Source organism: Chaetura pelagica, unplaced genomic scaffold, assembly GCF_000747805.2.
Source record: "Chaetura pelagica isolate M959 unplaced genomic scaffold, ChaPel_1.0 scaffold31, whole genome shotgun sequence".
In the NCBI taxonomy this organism is placed as follows: Eukaryota; Metazoa; Chordata; class Aves; order Apodiformes; family Apodidae; genus Chaetura; species Chaetura pelagica.
The window spans coordinates 2,441,032-2,466,645 of NW_009952481.1; the positions used below are offsets into that span (position 1 = coordinate 2,441,032).

Consider the following 25,614-nt stretch of genomic DNA (forward strand, 5'->3'; position numbering starts at 1 on the left):
TCTTTCCCTCTGTCACCACCTTCTCTCTTGCTAGACGAATTGCTTGTGCTTTTAAATTGCTTCAGTGCTTTTATGGCTATAATTTAAAAAGAAACAACTAAATATGAAGTAATTTTTATTTCATAAATTATCAAATGTTTGGTTTTTTTAATCCACTTTCATCTTGTTAATTTGGGACTAGGCTGTGACTCAAAATAAACAGTCACAAAAGGGAACAAGAAAAACTGAGACCTACTCTTAAATCACTTGGAGGCTACCAGAATCCCTGTAAGATGCGGTTAGTTTTTATTCCAGTTCCCTTTTGACTGCCAGAAGTTGTCAGAATATGCAACCAATAAAGTGCAGCAGCACCAATATCATTTTTGAAACAGATAAAAAACAGAGTTAAGGAGTGGAATTCTTCTAGGCAAAATGTTGGCATAAGATACTACAAAGTCACAAACCTATTATGATGTCTATTACACCTGGTATCAACAGAAAAGTTAACTTGCAGCAAGCCTGTGAATACATAATCAAATACCTGTCACAGAATACTTAAGATGTTCTACAGCATATGTAGCTGACCTAATATTCTTAAAACACATTTATCTGCAGAATGATTTAGTACTGCTTTGAGAACTAGGAACTGTACAGCTTCACATTTTCTTCTTAAAATTGAAACATTCTTAAAGCATTGAGATTGTTCTCAATATTATTTCCCCAAATTGTTCTCTAGATGGTAATTGCATTTTGTAGAAACAAATGCCAAATGACATTTTGGAAAATTCTATCTCTAGAGATTGTGAATCTCCTACTTTTCTTTGGGAATAACAGAAGTAAAGCATAGAGAAAGGACCTAAGAATAATCTGATTTCCCACCCTCCTTTCTGTGATGTGTACGTCAAGAGGAAAATTAATGATTACATTAAGCTAATCATAGAAAAAAATGCCATTTCTGGTGCTTTAAAAGGTTTGAAGAGTCCCTGTACTCCACTCTTTTGTATTTTACATGAAAGGGCAGATTTTCATATATGCATTATAAAATTTGAAAGAACTGTTTGTTTCCATTGTCATAAAAAAAGACAATTTGTCTGCCTCATACTATTCTGAGCATCCTGAAAAGTCATAATGTTAAGAAATGCTAGGAACATGCAGTTGAAATACATTTCCATTATGACCTATTCTTTTAAAGAACTTAAAATCCAACATAGCAGCTGGGCCCACACGGACAGCAAGAACAACTAAACCACAGAATGTTTTTTTCACATGTAGCCAAGTACCATAATCAGGACCAAAGGCAGGAGGAGAAGCACTCTTAACATAAAGATTAAAAACCTTCCCTAAAACTAGGCAGCCACAAAACCCCAAGAAAAGGTGAAAGAGAGATGGAGGGCAGGATTAATGGATCTGTAACTGCATGAGTCAAAGTGTGGAAGGGACAAAACGGTTGTAAAACTCCTCTCTTGTGCCTGCATCTTCTACACATGTATGGGCACCTACAGAAACTTGATGTTGATTAAAAACATGGGGATCAGAGTAGGTTCTGTGAGCCACAGTCATGGACTTTCCTTGTTACCAGCATTTTTTAAGTTTGGACATTTTTTTTTTGTTTCAAAACACAAAGGTCTAATCTCAGAAGAATTTGTGTGAGACATTGTGTGCTGATAAGTGATCAGTTGTATGTTTCTTTATAAAGACAGCATACCCAACAGCATATAAGAACAGTAAATACATAGGTAAGACCAATGAATCATCAGATCAGCTCTATAACCCATCTAGAATGCAATTATACTTATTACAAATCCTCCCTCGAGTATATACTTACCACGCTTAACTAAGGAAATGAAGGTTACACAGTTAGCTTGCCTATATATCTGTACAGCAATTTATCTGCCTGCCAGTCCTCCCTCACTGATAATTTGAGAATGGCAAATTTGAACCAGCTTCACCAAGAAGTTAGGGTGAATGAAGGTCCTATAAATTCCTTTCAGATCTGTTCCAAGGTACAGGAGAAAGGTCCTCATAACTCCTACTGAGGAAAAAGTGGGGAGATGAACAGCTTTTATCTACTCTGCGGCCAAGAGACACAAGTCAGTCAAAACTCGGTTCCAGACCACTGTCAGCACTTTCAGAACCACACTCCACATCCAGTGCACCCTGGACATAGCCATGCAAGCAAAACACATAGTTAAGATGATATGAAAGAAAGACAACAGTTTTCTTATCTTGTGTTGTTTTGTTTTGTTTTTTCAAATGCGGCTAATAGACATGAAAAGGAGCAGGAAATGGAATGGTGGGAGAAAACTGGAAACAAAGGGAAAGATGTGATTTGTTGCAGTGGTACTGTGGAAAGAACGCAGGATACAAAAGGAAGCTAGCTTCTATTACTTACGAAGAAACCTTTTTTTCACATAGTTTTGCTTCAATGAAATCAAAAGGAAAAATAAAGCGGAACAACGTACACCAAGTAGAATTGTTTTTCATTAAAATACTTTAAAAAGTCAGTATCATTCTCTGATACATAAGGTTGCACTGAAAAGCATTTATATGCATTTCAATAAGTGTAGTTTAAAAAATGCTAAAAATTAATTCATTAAGAAATTGAGATGATGATCCCAAGTGAAACTGAAAATAGAAGAACAAACATTCCAAAAAGGAGCATTAAGAATGACAGCAGCATAAAAGGTACACTAGATGCGTACCCTGTGAAATAGGACTGTGACATTTTGAAGGGACATAAGAAATAAAGAGCAATCACCAACCCTCAGTTGTAAGGCACAGATATGATACGAAAAGACTCTTTCTTAACGATACACTAGTCAGCAGGCACTGTAGGAAAATACTTCCCTAAACTGAGGAACTGTAGTAAAGATTCAGATTATAAATTTACACAGGCAAAAAACTATGAAGAGATTGTAAACCTATACTAGAGATAATTATGTTAATATTCTATTCCCTTTTCAACAAATTTTAACAAAACATTTTAAAATATTCCTATTTCCCCCTCTCCCCCCATTTTCACTGAGAAAAATGTTTCCATAGAGATTTCTGACTAGAAGTTTGGATTATGATCTACGCAAATTACACACCACATTATGCAGCAACACTATAAAGAATGAACAAGTGAAATAAACCCTGAGGTTGAATGATATTCTTCTAACTTTTGTAGTCTAAAAGTACTTTTTTAGTATCAATATGGGATAATTCTGTCATTAGATGAAAAGTCAGGAGTCTCAAAAATCTTAATTCTCTTCAAGATACTCAGATACTCACCCCCCCAACAGGTAATTTTCACTGTAAATATTTACTTCATTTATTCACTAATTATTACTGCTTCTGATACATTATATGCCCATTTTTCACTAATTAGCCAGTTTCACTAATTAGCAAGAATAGGAGTTTTCATTTAGAAGCACACAGTCAGGTTTGCCTATTACAGCCCAGATGGAATGGAGGAAAGGGGAGTTCCTCTTTCATGCTGACTGAAATCAATGCTTAAATATATATATATTAAGAAGCACAGAAGCATATGCAAACATGTTAAACATACTTTATAAAAGCAATTGGCGACACAGATTTTTAAAGACCACAGATTTCTGAAATTAAATAACATACATGATTTAATAAGAGACATGATCAAGAGGCGTGAGTGAAACAGTCAGTAAAACTACCAAATTTTTCATGATCTGTTGGGACAGTTATTGTATCTATTTTGGACCTCTGATTAAGGCCTTTATTTCCAAAATGTTTAGGCATTTGCTATCTATACCACGTGTCTAGTAAAAGATACTTCCTCTATCTACAATCTTAACCTTTCTTATTTCCAAGTTTTCAAAAAAGGACATTGAAAGGAAATATAATCTTGTAAGTTAGAGATGCTGAGCTTATTTCTGTGCTCACATATGGACCCCACTCCCCATTCCCATCAAAGTCAGATCATGAGGATTACTACTGTAAGTGCTTGAATTGTTTTTATGAAAGTGCTTGGGATGAGAGATGCATACTTTAATGGCCTACCTGTTCCAAATTTAGCAATATGGTAAATTCAATTGACTAGTTTACAATTTGAAAAGAAACAGGATTACAATTTGGGCATATGTTCTACCAGAACAATACATAGCCTAGCAGATTATTGTATAGTTTTATTAAAAAGACTTTAAACATTTTTTTATTTGATATAGAAGTATTTAAAACCTGACTGAAGGTTATTTCTGTTGAGTAATCATCTCTATAATTCAAACTGGAATGGCTAACGAGAATTGTGACTGTGAACAAGCTAATAAAATTTAATATTCCTTGTGTAATTCAGTTGTTTAATGGAGGAAAATAGTCTGTGACAGAATCTATTTTGATCTGTTCAGTAATGCAAAACATTTCCAAGATTGCACTGTCTGCAGCACCTTTAGAAGAAAGTTGAGGCATTCCAGATGTCTGACAATTAATAGATATGGTAATAGGAAGAATACAGTGCTAGAGAAAATCAGAGGATGCAACTATAGGTGGTTAGTTGGATTTTGTTGACATAGAAAGATCCCAAGAGACTGCAGTAAAGAAAAAAGTGTTAGTAGCTCCATTTAAGTCCTGCCACAGCTCCTGAGTCAGCACTGTTAACAAATGAATCCAAGGAGTTAGAGAAATTAACAAATACTGCAGAGATACCTGGAACATGAGCAATAGCATTTGGATAATAATAATAATAAAAAAACAAAACCTAAATATTTCCTTATCAAATGGAAGATTGTGTCAGTAGGTGGGAAGGTCCAGCATAGGCTATACTTTCTGTCCATCGGTGCTTAGAATGGTGAGTAAGGTGCTTCCATGGAGAACCAAGTGTGCAGGATAGAGCAAAGTTGTCTGTGATGAATCAGCAGTTCTTTAATACATTACATGCCTATGAAACACAAAACTGTTTATAATTTTTATACGACTTCTTTTGTAAATACAAAAAAAACAATACCAAAATTTGGAACCTTATTTTAAACCGTAATTCCTTGCCATTGTCCCAGAGAACAGGCAGCAACATTCTTCTACTGTCTGTAGACTATTAAGTCAGGATATTTACTTTTTTGGATAGTTATGGAAGTCATCTTGGGTCATTTTAATGAGTATGATATTATCAAAAGGACAATATAGTAGAAAGATAAACATTTAAAACTTTTTTTTTTCTGTTAGTAACTTAAAAGTACATGGAAAATAGTTCTATCTTAAGCATGTTAAGAACATTAAAGTTTGTATTAGACAAAATTTTCTTTTTTTAAAATACCTTCACGAATAAGTGATTAAAAAAGAAAAGAAAAACCTTTTAAGTAGGAAGACCAGTGAAACTGTGGTATCTCTATGGTGCTATCTAATAATTACAAATGTACAGAATTTTAGTTTCATATGGCATTATATATGCAATACTACCCACTAAACTAGTATCTCTAGAAGAGCTTGGAAAGCTTACACATGTGCCCACGCTCCTACACTATAGATAAGAAAATATGTATGTCTCTAAAGCAAAACTATAAACATCTTCCTGCCTAAAATAGGTTCATGCTCAAAAGGGAAGTGTGATTTCTCCATAAACATACATGAAAAGCATTTCTGAATTTAAAAAAAAAAAAAGTAAATAAAACTTCCATGTGCCTTTTTAGCCCTATTACATTGGATTAGTTGAATCTAGAATCCTACATATACGCTTAGATATTGCATTTCACCATCTTAGTGGCAATCATACTAAAATTTAATATGGAACAGTGGTAGTAATGAAACCTTCTGCAGATATGTGTTTTAACTACTTTCTCAGTTTTAAACTGCCTTAATTAGATTATTTTATGACACTTGTAAAGCAGTATTTAGTTTCACAATAAAGTCTTTTCAAGCAGCCTAAACCTAAGATTCCCATAATTAGAGGGTAGACATACAAAAAAGTCATGTACAAAGGAAAAAAATGACACATCTTGAGTTAACACTTTTAAATCACCCAAAACAACTGGTACACATCGACTTGAAGAATATAATGGGTAACAGTTATAATAGACTCTGTATGGTAGTTTCATGAAAATACTGATTTCTTTTAAAATGTTTTAAAATAATAAAGCTTCATCTGATCTATGAATTAGTGAATGAGTTTCAAGACTTGCATCTTTAAGCAAAGTAAGTCTGATTTGTGACACTTCTAAAAGCATATTACAGAGACATTTGTTAGAGGAATATTAAATATGTGATCTTCCAGATATAATGCAAGCAAAGACATTAAGAACTTTCAAGTGGTCTGGTATTCAACATTTTCCATATTCTGCACTATGACTTTGCTTTTATATCTTATGTAGCACAATCTTTAATCGTAACATAATCTTTAACAATACAGGCAACTCCCAGCAACTACTTTAAATTTCAAGTAGGTGACAAACAATCCTTCAGGAGTGTGATGATTTGGTTTCCCTGGCCTTTTTGGCAGTGGGGGAAGGGCCCCAGGAGTGGCTTCTGTAATAAGCTGAGAAGCTCCCCTGCTCCCAAACCAGCCAAGGAGCCATTAGAGGGACAATAGATGCCTCTGCCATTAACATACAAAAGAACCGATGTAACACCTGAGCAGAGAGGCACTTGAGGGAGAAGAGCTGTGCTGGAGGAAGAGACTGGTGCTGGGGAAGCAGAGCAGTGCTGGTGGTTGGTGAGGAAGAAGGGGAAAAAGGTGCTCAAGCAGAACTTTCCCTGTAACCCATGGTGAGATGGCAACTGTCTCCCTGCATTCACTGAGGAACATGGTGGAACATTCCCTGAAGGCATCAGGGGAGGTGGCTGTTCCTGAAGCAGCCCCTGACTCTGTGGGAAGCCCAGGCTGGAGCAGCTCCGGACCTTGTGGGAAGGACTCATGAAGGAGAGGTTCCTGGAGGACTCTCTCCCATGGGAAGGACCCCATGGAGCAGGTGGGAAGGACTGTAAGGAATCCTTCTTCCTGAGGAGGAAGGAGCAGCAAGAAGCACCAGCCTGTGAACTGACTCTAAACCCCACCCCCCTGTGCCGCTGGGGGGAAGGAGGGAGAGAAACTGGGAACAAAGGGATTTGGGCCTGAGAAGAAGGGAGGGGTGGGGTAACATATGCAAGCCCTGCTCTGTGTGTGTCTGTGTCCTGTGTGTGTTTGATTAGTGTGACATTAAATTATTTTCCCCAAGCTGAGTCTGTTTTGCCCAGGACCTTAATTAGTGAAGAACCCTCCTTGTCCTTTGTCTCGACCCATGAGCTTCTAGCTGGGTTTGTCCTCCCCATCTCAGAGTGTGTGTGTGGGAGCTGGGTGAGGGGCCAGGAGGCTGGTTCTTTGTTTTTGTGTTGGGCCCAAACCACCACAAGGACTGAAAAAGAAATTTTTTTTCTTACCTTTAGGTGCTACCTGTAGAAACTGCTTATGAAGTGTAGTAAGTTGTGAAATAGTTAGAGTACCACTTCCAGAGGTCTCTACTTGTGGAACTTGTGGTGAAAGAATAGGGTCAGAAGTAACTTCTACATCACTGGTGATGAAGAAATCTGTATCTTCTAAAGTAATTTTGTATTGGATTTTGCTAGAACTCTCAATATGATGTCGTGCAACCTCAATCAGCTTCTCAATACTGTGAAAGTGTAAATGCAAAAAAATGAGTCCTTTTAGTACATGATGTTAATAAATTAGGTTCTAATTTTAATAAATTTACACTTTGAGAATATTCCTCAAGTAAGAATCACAAATCCTCTATGTGAATTCTGTACTCGGCAAAATCATTCTGAAGTGTACCCCTCCTCTCACAGCAAGAAAACTTTTGACTGTGGTAAGAAATTTATATAAAGGCAGATCTAACCCACAGGTGAGACCTGATGGAATTATATGAAAGAATAAGTCTCCCATTATTCCACAAATTTTATAGGGTTGAAGCATAAATGTTCCACCTGTATTCATCCTTTAGCCTGTTTCAATTCCTTGTCATCTGCTCTGCCCTTATACCCAAGATGTGCTGAATAATTTGTAGAGTAGCATTGTGGAGAGGCATATGAACTCCTGCTTCAAGTGTAATGTGTATAATTTATACAGAGAATTAAGACAGCTGCCTACAATGTTCAACCAGACATAGGTTTGGCCTGAGGTGTCAGGAGAACAAATAAAACTGGCTAGAAGACTGAGCTTAGCCTCTTTGAGCTATTGTCTCCGAGAGCCTTCACACCCTACATTCATGACCCTTGTCTTGGACTTGCCCTGACAAGGGCCAACTAGCACTGTCCCAGGTATGTTTCACAAGGTAGTACAGGCCAGAAACATCTTCCAAAAGGCAAAGTTACCCCTTTCTTTTGGTAAGTAAAATAGTTCGAGGATATGGACATAGGCCATCGATGCTGGATGACTTAAGTGGTCACAAGCACATTTTTGTTACTTGGACAGAAAAACTGTGAAGAACTTTTTTTAATGGACATTGAAATAATTTTGAGAAATCTAATGCACAGTAGTAATAAAAGTAGGCAGATTTGTCTGGCATGTGTAAACCACAGGAAAGAAAATAATCCCACAATTCAAAGTGACAGAAGCCACTGAAATTATGCAGAAGTTTCTACTAACTGGAATAATTGCTTGTCTCCTGATGGTCATAAATCTGCTAAATCTGTAGTCTAGAAAAACAGTAGAACTGATAATTACCTGTACTGCTGTCAGGAGAACCTTATAATCATCCAATAAATGAGTTATTAACATTCAGATATTTAAGAGAAAAAAAAAAGTTTAGTTTTTTTTAAAAAGGTTCCTGTTTAAGACTGGGTATATATTACCTGGACATTTCTGCCAAGAACCTGGATCCGAGCCACTTTTCCATATCTTTATAAGCCTCTTCTGTTTTCATTATGAGGTCTTCAAGAAATGTCAAAGCTTTTTCTTTTATAAGTTCTAGGCGAGATTTTGTGGCTTGCTCTGTTTAAACAGTAATGTCATTGTAATTAATATTTATAAAATTTGAGGGAAATTCTCAGTCTTCTACATCTGAGGTTTAACACATTAACATTTTAGGCAGTAAAACACTATTAATCTTCTTGAACATTTTTTTTTTTTTTTACAAAAGCATGTCTTCTATAAACAAAAGAATTCACAAGCTAACAAATATCTTAATAAAACTAACAGAAAGATGCAGGGCATGTCTAAGTAGACAGTGACATCAAATGAAATTAACTCTATAGCAAGAGACCTGGAAGCTTAATGATGCACGTTTGTGTGCCCTATTATGGATAAATTTAAAAAAAAACATATCTGACTTATTATGTACACTAGTCACAATAACAGTTTGCTTCTCTGTTTCTTACCTCCAGCTCTTCAAAATTAACCTCACTGGTTTTGCTCCAAGCTTCCTACATATGACTATTTTATACCCTAAAACTCAGGTTGGATTAGAAAAGAGTTTGGTTACTCAGCATTAGGAAAATAATTCATTTCTACCAAAGTTATGCATAGAGTATCTATGTGAAAGTTTTAAAAACATAGAGAACTTAATGAGAATGGGAAGAACTGAAAAAAAAATAAAAAATATCAGTCTGTCACTGAGAGGCAAATACTTATAAAAGGAACCTAAAAGAACAAGAAATGGGAACAAGTCAGCAATGTCACAAGTGAAATGGATGTCAACTGAATGAAAACACAGGTAAGGTAATATTTTGAGAGACACATGGAAGAAGCACTGAAAGACACTAAAAGCCTTATAAAAGAAGTGTCAGAAAAGAGGACCAGTAGCTATAGATTATTTTCTATCCTGAAGGCAAATTCAGTTTTCAACTTGATTTTCGTAATATTTAACCTATCGTACTGCAAAATCTTTTAAATAATTAATATTACATAGCAATTGGCTCCATGACTCTGAAGTTCAGGACTGTAAAATCATTTACATTATAAACCTTATTCTATAAGCTACTAAGTTCAGGAAGATGGACCCTGCAAAACATATGGCATGCCCTTTTAATGTTATTTCTCTGCAGCAGTAGAATGCAATGCTGCATGCTTTCTGTTTTGAGAAGGATGCATTTGGGTCTCACAGAGGGTTATTTTACTGGATAGAAAAGACATGAGTAAAAGGTTGAAAGCAACTGAAACTGTCCTAGATGATGCTTGTCTAGTTACATTTCTTCAATACTATTCAAAGCTGCATTATTTTTAAGTTCTCTGTATTTTCTTTGAGTAGCTGCTCTCAGTATCTTACAAAGATGAATGTATGACAAATTCTGTATCTGTTTTCAGAAGCAGATAGTGCACAATCTGCTGACAAAGCTTCTCTCTTAAGAGCAACAGAGTAAAAAACAAGGCATATTGCTGCAACAGAGAAAGGGAATATGAAACCAACATTAACTGTCCACAACTTGTAACTTCGCCAGTTTCTGTGTATTTATACAACCAAAACCCACAACCATCCAGGCACCACAGCTGCAAATGAAACTATGATCCTCAATTGTGCCAGCTGTGCACCTGTGCAATTGTAGCTCAACATGTTTAGTCTTTCCCAGATTCTTGTTTTGGCATTTTCGCTAAATAAAGGATGAAAATTATGCAAACTCAGAAAAAAAATAAATGGTATGGACCTAAAGAAGCCTTAGGAATTTATGTTTTGTTCATTAACTGCTGTTTGCCCGCTACTTTTAAAAAAACAACAAACAAATAAGCAGAAGTTAGCCCTGCCAAAGGGGTAACTTGTATGATGTTACCCGGCCATGCAGGGGGTTGGAACTAGAAGATCTGTAAGGTCCCCTCCAATCCAAACCCTCCTGTGATTCTTTGATTCTGTGATTCTTGACTTTCTGGGATTCTGTGATGATGAGCTTGCCAACTGTGGCCAAACAGAATCTCAAGTGGCTAAGTTCTAACTTCCCTTTAAAGAAAAAGAGGGTTTTTTCTTCTGGCCTGAAGGCATCTTAAAAAAAAAAAAAAAAAAAAAAAAAAATTCAACTGAATTTCAGTTTTGGACTTCTCTTCTTCAGACATCTATTTTTGGCTGAAATTGATCAGTTGTCTGGAAAGTTTTTGTGTAAGATGGACAAAGAATTTGAATGACTGAAAAATATATAGTTACCAGAAGGGTCTGTCTGTAAAAAGAAACAAAATCTGTGTCTTGCTGCTTGAATCCCTTGTGCTTTGATGAAGAAGAAATAAGAGAGAAGAGCATGAAATAAAATATCAAATTGCCAAAAAATTCTTTCCCAGATCAAAACATTTCAAATACTGAGTTCAATTCAATTGAATACTGAAGAGTGGCTAACCACCTATGTGAAATTTATTCTCGCATAATGAATCCTTGCTTAGTCATAGAAAATGAAATTTAATTAAATGAAATAGAAAAGAACAAAAAAGAATAATGGAATAATCAGGGGAAAAAAAGTCTATTGTAAATATATTTATCACCCTAGAAATGTTCCTGATTTCTCGAGACACCAATTTCCCCTCATTTTTCTAAGTTATCCATCCATTTTCCCAGGAAAAGTTTCTGGCTAGTTTTGTCTATTACACCACCTACATTTGGAATAACAATCACCCCTCAATACAAGTAACGAAATAGTAACATACCCTCCTTTCTCAAGGCACTGAAATATTCTTCCTTTATTTTATTTGCCAGTTCTTGTTTCTTCAATTGTTCTGGGGTGAGAGGAATGGTACTGACTTCAGATGCAACAGAGGGTGTTCCTGCAGGAAAACAAAAAAATAATAAAACAAACAAAAAAATTATTTAATTTGATAAACTCGTTCTAACTATTCAATCCCAAAACAGCACAAGAAGAAAAAATAATATTTACTTTCTAGGTTCTATTTAGAGTATCTATTTCCACATCATCATAATAGCAATACATATGATTAAATACATGCAATTGCCATTCAAAAGCCTCTGCACTCCTTTACCACTGCCACATATTCACGTTGCTACGTCACATTTGACATCTCAAAAAGCATATTAAATCCAAATGTAATGTCTTGGTTTACTCTTTACTCTTTTCTCCATTACTGACATATTTATTTTTCAGTAATTTCAAGCACTGCTAAACAAAGCCTGCAATTCAAATACCTTTCCTTTTAGAAGCTGATTTGGCACCTTTCCCAGTAGCTTTGCCTGATTGTGTCACATCTTCTCTCAGATCTAGCTGCAGACTTTCCATTTCTTCCTCCATTTCTTTAAACTGTATTTCAGCTGTTACCTTGACACCATAGTAAAGTACATAGGATCAACACCATGCAACTATTGTTTTAAGTAATCTATATTCACGGAAAGTACTTGCTGAGATATACACACATAAACAAAGCAAAGGAGATGTTTTAACTAATGAAATTGATAATATTTTTATTATTTATAAAAAATAAAATTCTACAGCAAAAATGCCAGGCCAAAAGGTGTGGATTTAATTCTTGTAATTACCACTACTCTAGGAAAAAGTGAGAAATATAAGAATCACCTGGATGCAAAGCCAGACTACAGTTACATTGTAAGGGTGCAAAAATCACTTCATTTTAAAATTATCAATGAGAAAAGAAAAAACAAACCTATAAATAAACCATTTGAAAAGCCCACATAATTTACTTTTAGCTATTATAAAAAATAATATAATCATAGCTTTTGAAGAATTTAAAGGTTTGAGCAAACATTGTTCGTCAGGAATTTGCCCCACTTCTTACACTCAAAAGATAAAGGGAGAGTTTATCATGGAAGAAGTAGATACATAGAGTCAACATTCAAAGTCTTTTTCTTAGTAATGGAATGAAAGGGTAAGTTGCAAATACAGAGGTGCTAATAATACACAGATTGCAACGTTCTCCTCATAGAAACACAGCATATTCAATGCAAACACGGAACAAGAGTCATAGAACAGATATGCAGGCCAAAAGCTGTGTGTTGATGCTGCTTGCTGAATGGGGGGCTTTGACTGTCTGATTCAGAAATGTTTAAGTAAATGAAACACTCCTTACCATGTTTGATATTGCTGTTACTGCTGCTTGCCATGTATCAGTAATAAGTTTTTTGTCTTTCTTAAAAGTGGCAACTCCATTTTCAAAATACTCATCCTTAGCACTCTTGGGTGCAGTTACTTTGCTTTTTGACTTGGTAGTATCTGTTCCTTGTACAAGTAGTTTGGAAGACACTAGAGGAATCCTTAAAAATAAAATACATGGTATAATTCACACAGCCCCTTCATAAAAAAATTATTAATTTGTTACTACATCAGAGAGTATTTTAAGAGAATAAGAATGCTATTTCCAAAATTTGCTGTAACAACAGAAAAAGGGAAGAACTTTCCTTGTGATTAAAAGTGGTGAAACGTGGATCTCAAGGAAACTGTCTAAGTACAGAACCTAAGGAATAATAATGGATAAAACTACATCACATGACTGTGTCATGGCTTATATATTCCTTGTGGGCTAAAAGTACAGCCTCACAACTTAGTTTTTAAATGAACTGTAAGTGTTTTTAAAAAGTCGGTGTTATTATTGACAGTATTTTTTGATATTGTGAAGTGAAATTTGAGAGCATACCTCACCTTTGAACATGGCATTCAGTTCTGTGCATCTTTGTAGGTGGCTTTTATTTATATTTGTCATTATATAATCCACTCAGATATGTTTGTTGGTGCAAATTTTAAACCTGGTCATGTTCCACAATTATATTTAACACAGTTGTGTGAGGGTTGTGTTGGAAACAGCAACACAGAGGGAAGCAGGAAACAATTCCTAGCAGATTTCTTGCTAAAGTGGCTTTTAAAATGTTTTATAATTAAGAGATGCATTAGTGACAATGATACAAGTAAATCAGTAAAAATTCAAGGATAAATTAAACATTTAGGATGATTCAAGATTCATAATTTGACTATAACTTTTTGTTAAAAATTCTTATTTCTCTATCTTTTCAGGTGTACACAAATATATTTCCACATACACCCACAAAACTATAAGCAATTGTATTTATAGCTGTTTGTAAAATTTAATAATACACTTCTACCTTCTTAATTGTCTTTGATCTTCTTTCTGTTCTACATTAATAATATCTAACAATGGGATTCTAGTGAAATCTTGACTGTCTGGGGTTGGAATTTTTCCTTCCATTGCCCTGTAATAGTCATGCAGAATTCTCTTTGTATCTTGGAAACGATCCACTTCAACCTGAAGAAGAAAGGATGGAAAGATTGCAATTAAAAATAGGGCATAACAAATTTCTGTTACATTTTTAAATGCATCATAGTAGAAGCAATTATAAATCATAAGAGCCTAAGGGAGAGCAACAAATATAATCATATTTGTTTGATAATTTATAGTGTATTCAATGCATTTTTCTACTTGCACCTATAATGTCTTCAAACTGAAATTTCTAAGGATTAATAAAAATCTGAGGAAAAATATTTACAATAAATAATGTTGGCTGAATTAAATTTTATTACAATAATTTTTGATACTTATGTATTTCTATGGTAGCAAGAATACCTGTACCAAAAACTTGGTACATATAAGGATCTTTTTGTTCAAAAAATTTTAAATAGCATAAAATAAAAAGGTTTATGCAATGGAGAAAATTTTTAAAACCATACAGCTTTTCTGGACCAAAGAAATACACAGATTTTACACACTGAGGTGTCTTGAAGATCTTTCTATGTGAATCACCTTGGAAGAAATCAAGGAAGATTCAAAAAACATTTAACACCTGTCATGTTTTGATTTATTGATACAGTACGGTGTTAGTTTCTAACTGACAAAACAGTACTAAATATTCATGGGAAAATGCACAAAACCACATTCACAAAACAAAGGACAAAACCTTTGTGGTATAAACCAGTATTTATCCATAAGTTAGGGAGAAAATATGTTCTAGTATAGCAGTGTGCACACAGAAAGGTGGAGAGAAATCTGATAAACGGCATTTATACAAATCTATGTTTATACAGTAACAGCCACCTGGGGAACATATGTAACTTCCCACAAAAAAAACCACAGACAGAATGCTTAAGACCAAAGAAGCCTATTTTTGGCTCCTTCTCAAACAAAGACATTACATAAAAAAATAGTTATTATATTTTTAGTTCTGTAGTTTTAGTATTAATAATTCATTTATTCTGGGGAGGCTATACTATGTAAAGAAAGTAAAAATAGTTTCCTTTGCATTTTTCTTCAGGAAGATAAAAGCTCATACATGGGTAATAAATGTATTTGTAATCTTAAGTGGCTATTTGCATATGCACATAAAACTGATTAAATTAGATTAGTAGTGAATCTCCTCTGGACTGCAACATACATGACCATGAAATTATACTAGTAGAGAATGACAGTTGCAAAGCTATACATTAATACAAAAGGTGAAACATTTAAAAACTAAGCTCAGCAATAATACTTTAATTTGGCTCTCTTATGTACTTAATTCAAGGTGCATTTTTAAAATACTTAGTCACATAAACATCCTAATCACAGAATGCATGTCATTCAGTTAGTCAGTGGTTACTTGTTATTTTGACCTCTCTCTTTAGTCAGTGGCCTTAATCTTTTTTTAGGACATTATTTACACTCTTTGAAAACAGAGTTAATAATTTCTTTACTCTAGCAACTGACTACCCCACAAACTTTACTTAAATTACCACAAAACTCATATGAAATAAGAGAGTGGTTCCCTTGTTAATTAAGCATGTAAAAATAACACAAACAACTGAAGGGCAGGAAGCCCACCCTACACTGGTTAGACCTGATTTTTTAGGCAGATTAGCATCACATGGCACGTGTTTAAAGCATTGTTTTTATTGCCTTCCACAGGGTTATCAAAACTTCCACACAATTGCCACTCAATTTACAGAAAAGCCTGTCTAGCCTAGTGTAGTCTAATCTATTCCTGTCCAGTACAGCCCTAAGCCAAATTTATGCATCTAGAAAAAGCAGTATGGGAAAATAGTAATTTACTTCAGGAGGTGAGGTAATTAAAGGTCAGTCTGAATGACAGGAAATGCTTCATGTGAAGGAAGGGAGGGCCAACTAATTTAAGATGGTCTCTTGAAAACTTTAAAGTCAGATGTGTGAAAGATGGGTAGTATTTGAATGCTTATCTCGAGAGCAACAAATTACATCATATTCACAAAAACAGTCCACACAATTTATTTTTTTTTCAGTCTTTAGATAAAATTTGAAGCCACACTGGTGAAGTTACAACTGATATAGTTTTGTGATATGGTAAATACAGGACAACCTTAACAGCAAGTGGGATCAGCAGTGAATTATGTAACTTGTAAATTAAGAACAGATGTCAATATGATCACAAAAGGATAAACAGCTCTAACATTTCTGTTACAAAACTCAGATTATTCACTGGACTGATAAAATTGAAAACAATATCACTATACATTACAGACTGAAAGTCTGAGGTGTTGGGAAATAACAGTAGTATTTTTCTTAACTTCTGCCTGCCAAACAGTTTAATGTATGGAAGGTCATCTACTTTTTATTTCTTAGCTTTCTAGATAAATTCAGAAGAGGCATGAATATTTGCTAATCTAATTCTGAGCACCACAGTTATTGGAAGCCAACCATATGAAATTCCTCGGAGGTTTATTTGACTTCCAAATCCCCTTCATTGTCCCCTTCCATTGCAGACTCCATAGTAGATCCATACCTGCATAAGTGAAAAGAAATTATTCATTGCAATCCCCCTTTTGTCTAATAACCAGCCGTCATTCATTATATCAGTACGTTCCTGCTGTGCTTCTTCCCTTCTGTTATCACAGATATCCCAGAGATTATCTCTTAGGTCCTAAAAGACAAAATCAAACATATCTTGTTATATGTATTATTAAAACATCTACTTTTTTTTTTGCCTGTGCATATAGCATCTCCCTCATTTAGCGCTTTATTATAAAAAAAGCCTTGTGAAGTTTTCTGTTTACAGAGGGCTGACAGGAAGCAGCTTTAAAAATGTTCCACACAGAATACAAAGCTATGAAATAAATGTGTAGTCTTACTTGCTTGCCTCAGCCAGAGAAATCTACCTAAGTCAGCTAAAGATGTGAGAATATGAATAGCTAAGCTCCCAGCTGCTCAACAACTTTTCACTCAAATGGTTTGCTAGCACTTATAAGAATAATACTCTAAGGGGATGTGCAATATGAAAAATTCTGAAAAATTATGACCAAGTTCAACTATTCTTGCAATTCAGATAGCTCCATTCCATTTGTCTTTAGTGTTTAAGTATGGGCTCTTTAACAAGTCACTATATCTAAGAGCAGCATTCTGTGGCTCACTGACAGCCCTGAAGACCTGCTAAGCATTCAACATGCCTGCAAATCTTCTGGTCCACATTGCCATCTATGCATGGAAACAGTGTGACAGACTTCCTTGTAATAAGAGGAGGTGGGAAGAGTGGTATTACATGCTGTACAAAGGTAGGGAAGATGAGCTCTCTCTTCAGCTACAAGCAGTTCTGTCCAGAGGAGCTCGGGCTTTAGATGGTAAGTGATTCCAAGTCTTGGTCTCAGCTGACCATGAGATGTCAGATCCTATCTCTCCCCTCATTCACAGATCTCAGACAAATCCACTTCTCCTCTCCTGGGCAAGAGCTACAGGGAAACTGACAAATTAGTACCCCTTGTGCTACCTAAGACACCAGTGATGGCACATTAAATGAAGGCTATCAGATATTTATGACTGTCCACACCGCAGGATCATAGAATCATAGAATCTTAGGGGCTGGAAGGGACCTCGAGAGATCATCTAGTCCAACCCCCCTGCCAGAGCAGGGTCACCTAGAGTACATCACACAGGAACTCATCCAGGTGGGTTTTGAATGTCTCCAGTGAGGGAGACTCCACAACCTCCCTGGGCAGTCTGTTCCAGTGCTCTGTCACTTTTACAGTAAAAAAAAATTTTCAGATATTCACCTTGAACCTCCTATGCTCCAATTTGCACCCATTACCCCTTGTCCTATCACTGGTCATCACTGAGAAAAGCCTAACTCCGTCCCCCTGACACTCACCCCTTACATATTTGTAAACATTGATGAGGTCCCCCCTCAGTCTCCTTTTCTCCAAGCTAAAGAGACCCAGCTCCCTCAGCCTTTCCTCATAAGGGAGATGTTCCACTCCCCTAATCATCTTCGTAGCTCTGCGCTGGACTCTCTCGAGCAGTTCCCTGTCCTTTTTGAACTGAGGGGCCCAGAACTGGACACAATACTCCAGATGTGGCCTCACCAATGCAGAATAGAGGGGGAGGAGAACCTCTCTTGACCTACTAACCACACCCTTTCTAATGCACCCCAGGATGCCATTGGCCTTCTTGGCCACAAGGGCACATTGCTGGCTCATGGTCATCCTCCTGTCTACCAGGACCCCCAGGTCTCTTTCACCTACACTACTCTCCAGCAGTTCAGCCCCCAACCTGTACTGGGACATGGTGTTGTTCTTCCCCAAATGTAAAACTCTGCACTTCCCCTTGTTGAATTTCATCATGTTTCTCCCCGCCCAACTCTCCAACCTATCTAAGTCTCTCTGAATGGCAGCACAGCCTTCTGGTGTGTCAGCCACTCCTCCCAGCTTAGTGTCATCAGCAAACTTGCTGAGGGTACATTCTATACCCTCATCCAGGTCGTTGATGAAGATGTTGAACAACACCGGTCCCAGCACCGACCCTTGTGGGACTCCACTAGTAACACACCTCCAACCAGATTCTACCCCATTGACTACAACTCTCTGACTCCTTCCTTTCAACCAGTTCCTAATCCACCTCACTTCCTGGTCACCAAACCCATACCTGATCAACTTATCCACAAGGATGCTGTGGGAGACGGTGTCAAATGCTTTACTGAAATCAAGATAAACCACATCTACCGCTCTACCATCATCTATCCACCTAGTAATTTCCTCATAGAAGGCTATGAGGTTAGTCAAACATGATTTACCCTTGATAAAACCATGTTGACTGCTCTTGATGACCCCCATGTCCTTGATGTGCCTGGAGATAGTGCCAAGAACAAGTTGTTCCATCACCTTTCCAGGGATGGAGGTGAGGCTGACCGGTCTATAGTTACCCGGGTCCTCCTTCTTGCCCTTCTTGTAGACTGGAGTGACATTTGCTATCCTCCAGTCCTCAGGGACCTCACCTGTTGCCTATGACTTACTGAAGATGATGGAGAGTGGCCTAGCAATGACCTCCGCCAGCTCCCTCAGCACCCTTGGGTGCATTCCATCTGGACCCATTGATTTATGGATGTCCAGATTACTCAACTGATCCCTAACCCAATCCTCATCTACCATGTCAAACTCTTCCTCTATCTTGACTTCTTCTGGGGCTATATGAATCTGGGGCTCATAGGGAGACCCTGCAGGAGTGAAGACAGAGGCAAAGAAGGCATTCAGCACCTCTGCCTTCTTTATATCCTCTGTCACCAGGGCTCCCACCTCATTCCTCAATGGGCCAATATTGCCTCTATTGCTAGTTTTGCTAGCTACGTATTTGAAAAAGCCCTTTCTATTATCCTTAACCTGACTTGCAAGGTTAAGTTCCAAGGAGGCCTTAGCTTTCCTAATTGCCTCCCTACATCCTCTGACAACAGTCCTACAGGATATACATGTAAGGATATGCTACTAAATAAAAGAGCTACAAGCATACAATTTATTTGCTTTGCAGTGGTAGGTTGACCTTACTTAGCTGTCAGGTGACCACCAAGGTGCTCTATCATTCCAGCTCCTCAGAGCACAGAGGAAGAAAATATTATGGGAAATCTTGTAGGTGAAGATAATAATGGGGAGATCACTCACCCATTATCATCGTATGCAAAACAGACTCAACTTGGGGGAATTAACTGAATTTACTGAAATTTAAGAACAGAGCAGAATAACAAGAAACAGAACAAAACTAAAACCACCTTTTCCACACCCCTTCTTATTCCCAGGCTCAACTTCATTCCTGTCTCTTCTACTACCTCCTCACCAAGTGGCATGGGGAAGGTAGGGAATGGGAGGTTGTGATGAGCTCAGTATGTGTTTTATCTGCTGCTTCTTCCTCTTCACACTCTTCCCTTGCCTCTGAGTGGGGTTCCTCTGAAGGGATACAGTCCTCCACAAAATTCTTCAGTATGGGTCATTCACATGGGCTACATTTCTTCAAGAACAGCTTCAGCATGGGTTCTTTCTATGTGCACAGTCCTTCAGGATCAAACTGCTCCAGTGTGGGTCCCCCATGGGCCACATGTCCTGCCAGAACACCTGGCTTCTCTACAGGCCACAGCTCCTGCCAGGAGTCTGCTCTGGTGTAGTCTCTTCACAGGCTACTGCTCCCTCCCTTCAGGGTGTGTTCACCTGCTCCAGTGTGTGGTCCTCCAAATGCTGCAAAGCGGGTATCTGCTCCACTGTGGTCCTTCATGGGTTGCAGCAGGACAACCTGCATCATCATGATCTTTTCCACAGGATGCAGAGGAGTCTCTGCTGTGGCACCTGGAGCAGCTACTGCCCCTCCTTCCTCACTGACTGTGGTGACTGCAAAATTGTTTCTCTCACATTTTCTCACCCATCTCTCACAGCTGCCACGCAGTGCTTTTACCATTTCTTAAAAAATGCCATCACAGAGGTATCACCACCATATCTGATCGTCTCAGCTCTGGCCACCTTGAGCCAGCTGACACTGGCTCTGTTCAACATGGGGGCTGACAGAAGCCAGTTCTGCTATTGGCTATGCAAACAAAACAAATTGATGTTTTCTACACTGATGTACATCTCTTTCCAGAACCTTCCTGAGACTTGTCAGAAGTATGTTCTTCTTTGTCTTCATGTTGTTCAAGTCACAGTTTTGATTTACTGTAAGCAGAAGACAACTAGAGGAGGAGACTGAGGTATCTTCCTCTGGGCTCATCTAAAATTCTTTTTCTCTCCCACCACTCTTCCTCTTTTCAAAGTGAAGCAGCTTCCCTTTTTCCTAGACTAGAATGGGCCATTCAGAAACAAAAATCCTGGAAGTCATATTTTTACTCAAAACTGCCTTACTCTTATGTTGTTGGGGTTTTCTAAGAAGTGTTCTCAGAAAATGTATGACCTGGCCAAGATCTGCCTGAGTCAAAACTTTTGAAAAAAAAATTCTCTGTACTTTGTGTGAATCAGTTTTAGAAAACATATATTGCCATTTAGCATTTATGGAAAAACTAAATGACTGCCAAGATTTGTTAGAATGTGATAGAAATGTCCAAACATAAAGAAGAAGAAAGGAGGGAAGCATTTCTTTTACAGTGTGCCAGAATACCACAGTATACCCTAAAAACAGAAGCAAAACATAAGAAAGATACGATCAAAAACCAGATATATACTTGCGAAGAACACTTTATGTACAAGAGGAAGTGAAATACTTTCAGAGAAGTGGTAAAAACAACAAAAATGTAAATAATTACATCATTCATGCTACATCAAGATTGTATGTAATGAAACAATACTATAGGCTATATTACAAGTTTTGCCATTTACTTACAGTAACTCTTTGGTGTAGTTCTGCTTTTGTTTCCTCATCTTCTCTCAGGTCATCAGCAACTGCATTAAAATCTGATTGCCACTGAGAAACAAATTCCTGCTTAAGATCTGGCCACTTCAAATAACTTTGAAATTTTTTTCTGTAATTTATGGCAAAAATATTTTTGGTGTTAAAAGACAGAGAATGCCACAGGAAACGAACAGTATATTAATATACAAATATAAATGTAACAAGCAACTATTTCTACTCACCTAGTGTCTGCTAAGTAACAAATCACAGAATGATGTTCATCCCTTAGACATCTAAATATAGTTTTGATGCTATTTATGTATGAATTTTCTACCGTTTCCCAGTAAGGTACTAAAAAATCAGGTATCTCCTGTGAATTTTTTAAAAACATCAAAATTAGTTGATCTGTTTCTTGGTAATGCATTTAGCTGTAGCATTAGCCAATATAAGAAAGATAATTTCATTAAATCACATTACTAAATTGTTCATTATGTATTTATTCTGATTTACAGCTATTTACAACTTATTACAGATCTTGTAGCTACATACAGTTTATCCTCTGCATTTCTTCAGAAGTAAGTGTCAATACTCAAAATGAATGGGAAATCCCAGCAGAATACTCAGATAACTGTGGCCTTTCATATATTAATAAACTGAGTTAAGATACTAGCTGAATATTTAAGCATCAGAATTTGGTGGTGCACAAGTGTTCAAGCTGGTAAATATCTAAGCTGACTCCCATGTTGCAAAGGTGAGTTTTGACAGACTGACTGTCATGAAATGCAAAATAAAGCCCTATGGCCAGGGGAAGCCCAGCATATTGCATAAGGTTTAATTGCATGTGGTTTAACAAGGCCAAGTGCTGGGTCCTGCATTTTGGTCACAACAACTCCAGACAATGCTACAGGCTTGGGGAAGAGCAGATGGAAAGCTGCCCAGAGGGAAAGGACCTGGGGGTGATGGTCAAAGGCTGCTAAACATGAGCCAGCGTGTGTCCAGGTGGCCAGAAGGCCAACAGCATCCTGGCTTGTGTCAGGAATAGTGTGGCCAGCAGAAGGGAGGTGGTCCTGCCCCTGTACTGTGCACTGGTGAGGCTGCACCTTGAGTGCTGTGTTCAGTTCTGGGCCTCTGACTATAAGAAAGATACTGAGTTGAGATCAAGTTCAGAGAAGGGCAGAAAAGCTGGTGAAGAGGCTGGAGAACAAGTCCTGTGAGGAGAGGCTGAGGGAATTGGGATTCTTTAGTTTGGAAAGGAGGACACTGGGGGGAGACCTTCTCTCTCTCTCCATCTACCTGAAAATAGGTAGATTGGTCTCTATAGGTAGATGGGCATTGGTCTCTTCTTTCTAACAAATAATGATAAGGCTAGAGGAAATGGCCTGAAGTTACACTGGGGAGGTTTAGACTAGGTATTAGGAAGAATTTCTTTACTGATAGAGTGATTGGACTCTGGACACTGGAATGGGCTGCCCAGGGAGGTGTAGGTGTGGCACTTCAGGACATGCTTCAGGGGGCTTTTTTTTTACTTTTATTTTTAAAAATGTTTCTTAGGGGTTTTTTTGACGGTTGGACTTGGTGATCTCAGAGGTCTGTTCCAACTGTGACAAATTCTGTGTGATTCTGTGATATGCAAGCTAACTGAAGTCATGAAAGCAAAACTGGTAAATACTAGGAAGGGAATAACAAAATGAAATACAAAGCATCATTATGCACCCTTCAAAATTTTGCATGCAGTCCCAGCTCCCCATCTCAAGAAATTTACAGTAGAACAGACAGAGATAAAGTCAAGATTCATGACTGAACATATTGAACCACTCCACATGAGAGGAGTTAAACAGATTATGACTGGACAGGAAAAGCAAAGAAATATTGAGCAAAATGAAGACATAATAGATGCCTGTCACATCTTCAGTAACTTTAGAGGGTGATTATATAATTATTATTCATTGTACCTCACAATACAGAACTAGGGTCATTGAATGACCCAAGGAAACAACAGCTATAAAGCAAAGTGACAGAAACATTAAAAAAAAAAAAAAAAAAGCATCATTATACAGGCTGTGGCATGGAGATAAAAAAGTAATTTGCTTTAAAAAAGCAACTAGACATAATCATGGAAGAAATGTCTATTGAGAGCTACTACATACAAAGATGCAGATAGACAGTTGTCTCAGGAAATCCCTAGAGTTCACATCATTGAAAACTAGGAAGAAGTCCTTGGGGAAAAGATGTTAGAAAAATGTATCCTAGGAGACAGATCAGTGCACACCTTCCCTTGTCAGAGAAAGGAAACTGACCCAGTAAATTTATGCTTGTATTTCATAATATTTAAAAGTATTATTGTTTCGGCACCCACAAGTTATTCTTCAATATCATTGTGAAGAATTAGGATAAAAAAATTACAAAAATTTTCAAAGTGTGTTTCCTCATCATATATTTTAGCAGCAACTGTTACTTGTATAGATAAAATACAGTATTAGTGCTTCTTTCATTGAAAAATATTGAAAAAAAATAACACACAATGAGACAAAAGATTGAGATAGAATATGCATAAAACAATGAGGAAAAATATATACCTTGAAATCTGAGACTTTTAATCATTAATAAATATACCTTGGGAAGTGGTTCATCTACATAAATCCATTCATCTGATCCTGGTTCAATTGGTGGTGGTGCCGCACCAATGGAATGAAGCCGTTTTTCACGTTTAACTTGTAAAAGCTTTTTTCTTTTTGGTATTTCTTGAACAGACTCTAGTATATGAAAGTAAAATTAATACCTACAAATGTATTTTAAGTATCAATAAAGAGAATTAGACATCTGTGCTACTCTGACAAATTGAAAATAATGGAACAGATTCAGTATTTCATTACTCAGATGTTGTTCATCTAAAAAGACACTAATCAAATCAGTGATGCTATAGTTACAAAATCACTTTTCAGTTAAGCTTATATTTTGCAGGACTGATACTTTTCTAAATCCATCATGGCAAGAGAAAAAGGAAGATACTGAATCGGTATGCATGCATATAAACCAAATTCTTGACCAGGTAAACAAAGGCTGCTGGTGTTGATACAATTCTGAAATTTCTTATACCTATCATGATTTCAAGGACTCACACCTTAATTAAAGAACAGTTTTAAACATTTAAAGCTTCCATGCTAGACTTAGCAAAGACTTGATGAAGAAAAATACTGAAGAAGAAACAGATAAAATTAGCTAAATTTGGCCTAACATGAAAAATACACCTTATTCTGAGAAGTGGGAAGGTATGAATGATGATGAATGGGAAGAAAGAGATGGAAAAGATAACATGGTAGAGAAAGAAACGGGAATAAATAACACTGCCAACCTATAGTACAGCAAAATAATACTGGATGTAGCTAGCAGCTTCAGAGCATGATTCACTCTTAGGATCTGAACTGACCTCTGGAAAGAAATCAGCACCTTATCCATGACCATAGAAGGACACTACAAAAACTAGATTTTTATTTTAAAATTAATTTTTGGAGTCAGGTGCATGAATTTTTGAAAGTTTTGCTGTGGATTAAAAAAATTTCAAAGAAAAGAAATAGACTTGTACTAAAACACTGCTGTCTTGTCTTTTTCTTTGAAAGAAGCTTAGCATTTAAAGAGTAGCTGTGTTTAGTTTTACTTTACATACTTGCCTCTGAAAAACACTTCCTTGCTGGATGCTTCAGTGGAAAAACCATCATTCTGATTAAGTTTGTAGAAAGAAAAAAACTGCTGGACGCAGCATTTGAGAAAATAATTATAATGATGTGAAATTAACCCATATCCTCTAAAAATGTAAGAACATCACAGCAAACTTCACAGTTCTGGTGCATTTATCACTAACCTACAAGTTCCTAGAGTCTTGCAGTGCCAGTGAAAATGTGTGTTTCCATATAGTTTTACATATTAATCACTAGTGTTAATTATAAAGAACAAAATCTTTTCTCACTGAATTGTAAGAGGTAAGAACAGGAAAACTTACTTCTATCCTGATTTTTGGCAATTTCTTCCATTATAATTTCTTTCACTGCTTCACAGACCAGACTTTCCTGTGTCTCTGCATTGACTTTCACAAGAATATTTTGATGGATTGAAAACCATTTGTCTAATTCTGGCCACGAGTTTAGAAAGCCTGTAATTCTAGGAAAATCATGTTAATGTATAAAATTACTATCTAAATACTG

General features: G+C 36.8%; 1 protein-coding gene across 1 annotated transcript in view; it reads right to left on the reverse strand.

Annotated features, from left to right (window-relative positions):
- SPEF2 (sperm flagellar 2) overlaps positions 1-25,614 on the reverse strand; it is a 129,990-nt gene that overhangs the window by 29,195 nt on the left and 75,181 nt on the right. Inside the window, 11 exon segments of the mRNA XM_010008757.1 lie at positions 7,339-7,568; positions 8,749-8,887; positions 11,516-11,632; positions 12,009-12,138; positions 12,905-13,088; positions 13,932-14,092; positions 16,575-16,712; positions 21,407-21,545; positions 21,658-21,785; positions 24,029-24,156; positions 25,413-25,570. Of these exon segments, the coding sequence (XP_010007059.1) occupies positions 7,339-7,568; positions 8,749-8,887; positions 11,516-11,632; positions 12,009-12,138; positions 12,905-13,088; positions 13,932-14,092; positions 16,575-16,712; positions 21,407-21,545; positions 21,658-21,785; positions 24,029-24,156; positions 25,413-25,570 (1,652 nt within the window).